The sequence below is a fragment of the Sinocyclocheilus grahami genome, unplaced genomic scaffold, assembly GCF_001515645.1.
Source record: "Sinocyclocheilus grahami isolate Dianchi unplaced genomic scaffold, SAMN03320097.WGS_v1.1 scaffold3601.1, whole genome shotgun sequence".
Lineage (NCBI taxonomy): Eukaryota > Metazoa > Chordata > Actinopteri > Cypriniformes > Cyprinidae > Sinocyclocheilus > Sinocyclocheilus grahami.
In genome coordinates, this window is record NW_015508695.1 from 1 (window position 1) to 4,476 (window position 4,476).

General features: G+C 34.7%; 1 protein-coding gene across 1 annotated transcript; it reads right to left on the reverse strand.

Annotated features, from left to right (window-relative positions):
- Positions 1-1,096: 1,096 nt before the first annotated feature.
- Positions 1,097-4,108, reverse strand: LOC107576371 (dnaJ homolog subfamily C member 3-like; the record flags this gene model as incomplete). The annotated part of the gene is made up of 5 exons (XM_016262562.1): positions 1,097-2,352; positions 3,103-3,251; positions 3,432-3,564; positions 3,666-3,786; positions 4,003-4,108. Coding segments are annotated over 5 exons (655 nt in total), but the record flags the coding sequence as incomplete, so codon positions are not given.
- Between the last annotated feature and the right edge of the window lie 368 nt (positions 4,109-4,476).

Consider the following 4,476-nt stretch of genomic DNA (forward strand, 5'->3'; position numbering starts at 1 on the left):
AGAGAAGAGATCATTGCAACGAGAGGGGAAATTAATGTTTTTTTTTTTTTTATATAAAAATAATAATGTGCATAAGACATTTATAATAAATACTGCAATGTTCCATAAAAAAGTATTGTCAATTATAATTTCATGCTAACTTTAACAAAACAACCAGACAGCAATGCAGTTGCCTAGTTTGGTTTTGGTTATATTCTCAGGGTGGGAAACACATACTTTTTTTTTTTAAATGTTCTTATCTTTGAAATTATCATAAAACATATGAAAACATAAACGGAAAAAATACTAAAAGCAAATACTATATTTAAAAAAAAATGACAAAGATATTTGGAAAAGTTACTAAATTACGAGTTCTTTGTATGTGCCCTAGGAGTCCTTGGTTTTGCAAAATTACATGAAAATATTTTACAAATGTTATTACAGTGGCTTACATTTTTTGTCTTTGGGTCAAACCAGTGACTGATGTCCTTTCCTGCACACTCTGTGATAGGTTTAGATAACACATCACCTATAAGAGAAAGAGTCTTTGTTACAATGCTCTTGATAATCAGTTAATACATGCCACATTTCAAAAGTTTGGGGACAAAATCGTTTCTTCCTTTTCATTTTTTAATGATATGGTTACTTGCCTTTTTGCCTTTACAGCAGCGGTGTCAGATCGTACACTTTGCCCAGGTACGACGCCCATATATCTTAATATGTCATAATCATATAATCATAAGCAAAACTTCATAATGACGCCACGTTCGTTGATGTATTAGTTTGTTTATATTAGCTCAGGTCCATTTAATTATATTAAGAGATACAATTTTCGTATTTAATAAAGTAAATGTTAAAACTAACATTAAATGAAATGCTTTAAAGTAACTTAATTTTCATGATAACTAATAGATCCTTATTATAAAGTGTAACCATTATTATATACTATTGTGTAACTGTGACATTTTTTACATCATATTTTTTCCACCCTTCGGATAAAAATACAAAATAATAATAAAAAAGAACCTCTAACCCTTAAATAAAAGTAATTGTGATGCTTGCCTTTACCTTCAAGTCCACCAAGTAATCCTAGAAAAAAAGACACTTGACAAAAGAGTCTTCGATACTCTTTCTTAAATACAGTATATCTTGGAGACTTTCATGAATTTGTTTAGCTTAAAACAAATGAAAAACAAGCATAAAACATTTGGAAGACCCATGTCCTTAACATCAGTAAAGGTCATTGCATTGGCATGTCAGCACAAACTAAGAAGCATACACCCAAAAAACCTGCAAACCTGTTAAATTACTTTTGTCACATTTCATAATCTTCAAATATTGCATTTTTTTTCTTTTCTTTTTTTTTTCCCAATAGCTAGTGATTTCTTAAGTTGGTTGACCTTCAACTTGAAAGTGCACAGGTAACTCCTTAAGTTTAGATAAAGCTTTGTTGTGGGACATTGACCTAGCCTTTCATCTGATTTATCATCTGCAACAGCTGTCGAATGATCATACACATTCTGTCATGTAAACTTTTAGAAAAGATTTCAGTAAAAAAAAATAAACTATTGTGCAAACTGGTATCAGATCAAAGCTGTCAGGCTATGAAGCAGTTTTAAAGCATGTTCATTTCTGGTAGTTTTATGCAGTTGGGTTAAAAAAATTAAATAAAAATGAGACAAAAGATATGAGAAAAGGTACCTCCTTTGCCAAAAAGCGTGCAATACAGTTTTATCCATTTCAAGACTGCCGGCATGTCAGCGCTGAATCTTTAAGAATGCAGATATGACATACTGGTGTCAGAAGTACATGGCACAGTCTAAAAGAAACCACAACCCTAAATTCTGGAGTGTTATTCAAAGAAAACAAACAGAAAAAAAGACAGAATGAGAACGACAAAGTGATGTTAAAGATGGCACATATGTCAAAGAAAGATCAACATTTGTGAGCCAAAATGACTCCAGTTAAGACTCCAAGTTCAACTAGACTCCATTTTTACGTATTGAAGGACAGGAAACCAAACACCAAACTAGTAGTGTTTGCCCGATCAAGTCATTTGCTCCTGGAGAAGTCCAAAACAGCCTGTGGATTCAAGTCTCAACAACAACAAAAAAACTCTCGGTTTGATAAGTTTCCTCCAAAGTTCAGTTTGGAAAAAAGCAGGTTCTCTAGCCAGGTTTCTTAGTCCAAATCATTGTCCGTTTATACTGCATCGGCCTCTCTGTTATCAGTTGTAGTGGAACTTGAAGTGAAAGTTTCCGCCCTCAAAGGGGTTGAAGCCAAAGGGCCATTCTCTGCCTCCTCCACCTCCTCCACCCTGCTGATTCTCAGGGTCCAGAGGGTCCTCGCCCGAATCAAATTTCTGACGCATTTCTGAACAGAAAACAACAAAGAAGAATGCATCGATTTGAAGATTTTTGAAAGAAGCCTCTTATTCTCACCAAAGCTGGATATACAGTATTTGACCAAAAATACAGTAAAAATATAAACATTGTGAAATATTATAATTTAAAATAACTGCTTTTTTATGCCCGTGAAAGCAAAGCTGAATTTTCAGTATCATTACTACAGTCTTCAGTGTCACATGATCCTTCAGAAGTCATTCTAATATGCTGATTTGTTGCTCATTTAATAATAATGATTCTTATTGTTATCAATTTTGAAGACCAGGGTCAGGATTCTATGATGAATTTAAAAATCAAAACAAGAAATCCCTTGTAACATTATAAATGTCTTTCCATTTGCCTTTGATCAATTTAATGCATCTTTAATGAATAAAAGTATTAATTTCTAATCTTATTTACGCCAAACTTTTGAATGGTACTCTATCATGGCTTGCACAAACATGTTAAGCAGCACAACTGGTTTCAGTACTGATGGGATTTTTTTTTACTAGAAAAATAGAATACAAAAATGTTCTTTTAAATTATAATAATATTTCACCAGCCATGGTAAGAATAAGACACTTCAGACAAAAACATTTTTAAAAAAAATACATCCAGCGATAAAATGTTACATAAAATTGACCGACGACAGAAATTTTCAATAACAGACTGATAAGGACTGAAAATCATTTGTATTCATGCTTAATTTAGTTTTTGCTGTCATCTGACATTTTCCTACCTGGATCTGTGAGCACTTCCTTTGCTGATGCGATATCGATAAACTTTTTCTCTGCCTCTTTCTTGTCTGCTTCAGACTGGAAATTATCAGGATGCCACTGCTGAGCCAGCTTTCTATACGCTTTTATGATTTCCTGTTTGTTGGCACTCCTAAAAACAAGTGAAAAGAAACAAGCATTTCAGTCAAACAATCTACATTCATTGTTACTACCGCAGGTGCCCCAGAAACAACCTTCGACCATTTCTGCATTATTAACATCATAAAACAGCACAGAAACAGTTTAGGAAGTAACGCTCTCTGCAACATTTTAAGGCAGGATTTTGCCTTACCTGCTGACCCCCAGGATCTTGTAATAGTCTCTCTTGTGAGACTGCTTGAGGAGCTTCTGTGCTCGGTCAAGACCTTCACGAATCTCCTGGTTGTCCTGATCAAACTCCCGTGCCTCCTGATAGTCTTCCACAGCTGAGAAGAGGAACAGAGGAAGAAACCTGAGTTTATGCAAACGAAATGGAAAGGGTAGAAAATTCGGTACATTTTATAGTAGTCAGTGAGAGTTGAACTACCTTTCTCATATTCCTGCAGTAAGATGTAGGCCTCCGCTCGGTCCTGGAGGATGTGGATATTCTGAGGGTCTCTCTGGTGGGCTTCTGAACAAATGTCTACGGCCTCCTTAGCACTCTTCATCTGGAGGAGCCAAAAGAGGGAGTGAGAGAAAAACAGAACCAGTGAGGCTAGACACCAGAACCAGACTCTTGATGTTCTTGTTCTTATTAACCTCTTAACGATGTGAAAGTGAACATATCATATAAATGGTGATTACTAGGACAGCTGGACTAGAAGGGGTTTCATCCCCTTAAAAAGCTGTAAAATAACTAAACTACATTTAGTAAAGGAACATACTTTGACTAAGCAGAAGCAGATCCTCTCCTTTGCTTTATTAGTGTAGAATGCCACGTTCGGCTCTGTTCGCATCACAGATTCATACTTCTCAATGGCTTCCTGATACCTGCCATTCAAGTAAACAAAAGAATTAATAAACCATTAGAACTGAAAAACCTGAAATAATCAAAATGATGTCAAATTTGACACTGATGCAGATATAAAACCCATTCAAAACCAAATCAGAAAGATTATTTTTATTCAGCAAGTACGCATTAAATTGACATTTCTATTTCAAATAAATGCTGTTCTTTTTAACCTTTCTGTTCATCAAATGAACCTTAAAAAATGTATGACAGTTTCCACAAAAATATTAAGCAGCACAACTGGTTTCAATAAAAATAAATGTTTCTTGAGCAGCAAAGCAGCATATCAGAATGATTTCTGAAGGATCACGTGACACTGAAGACTGGAGTAATGATGCTGAAAATCCAG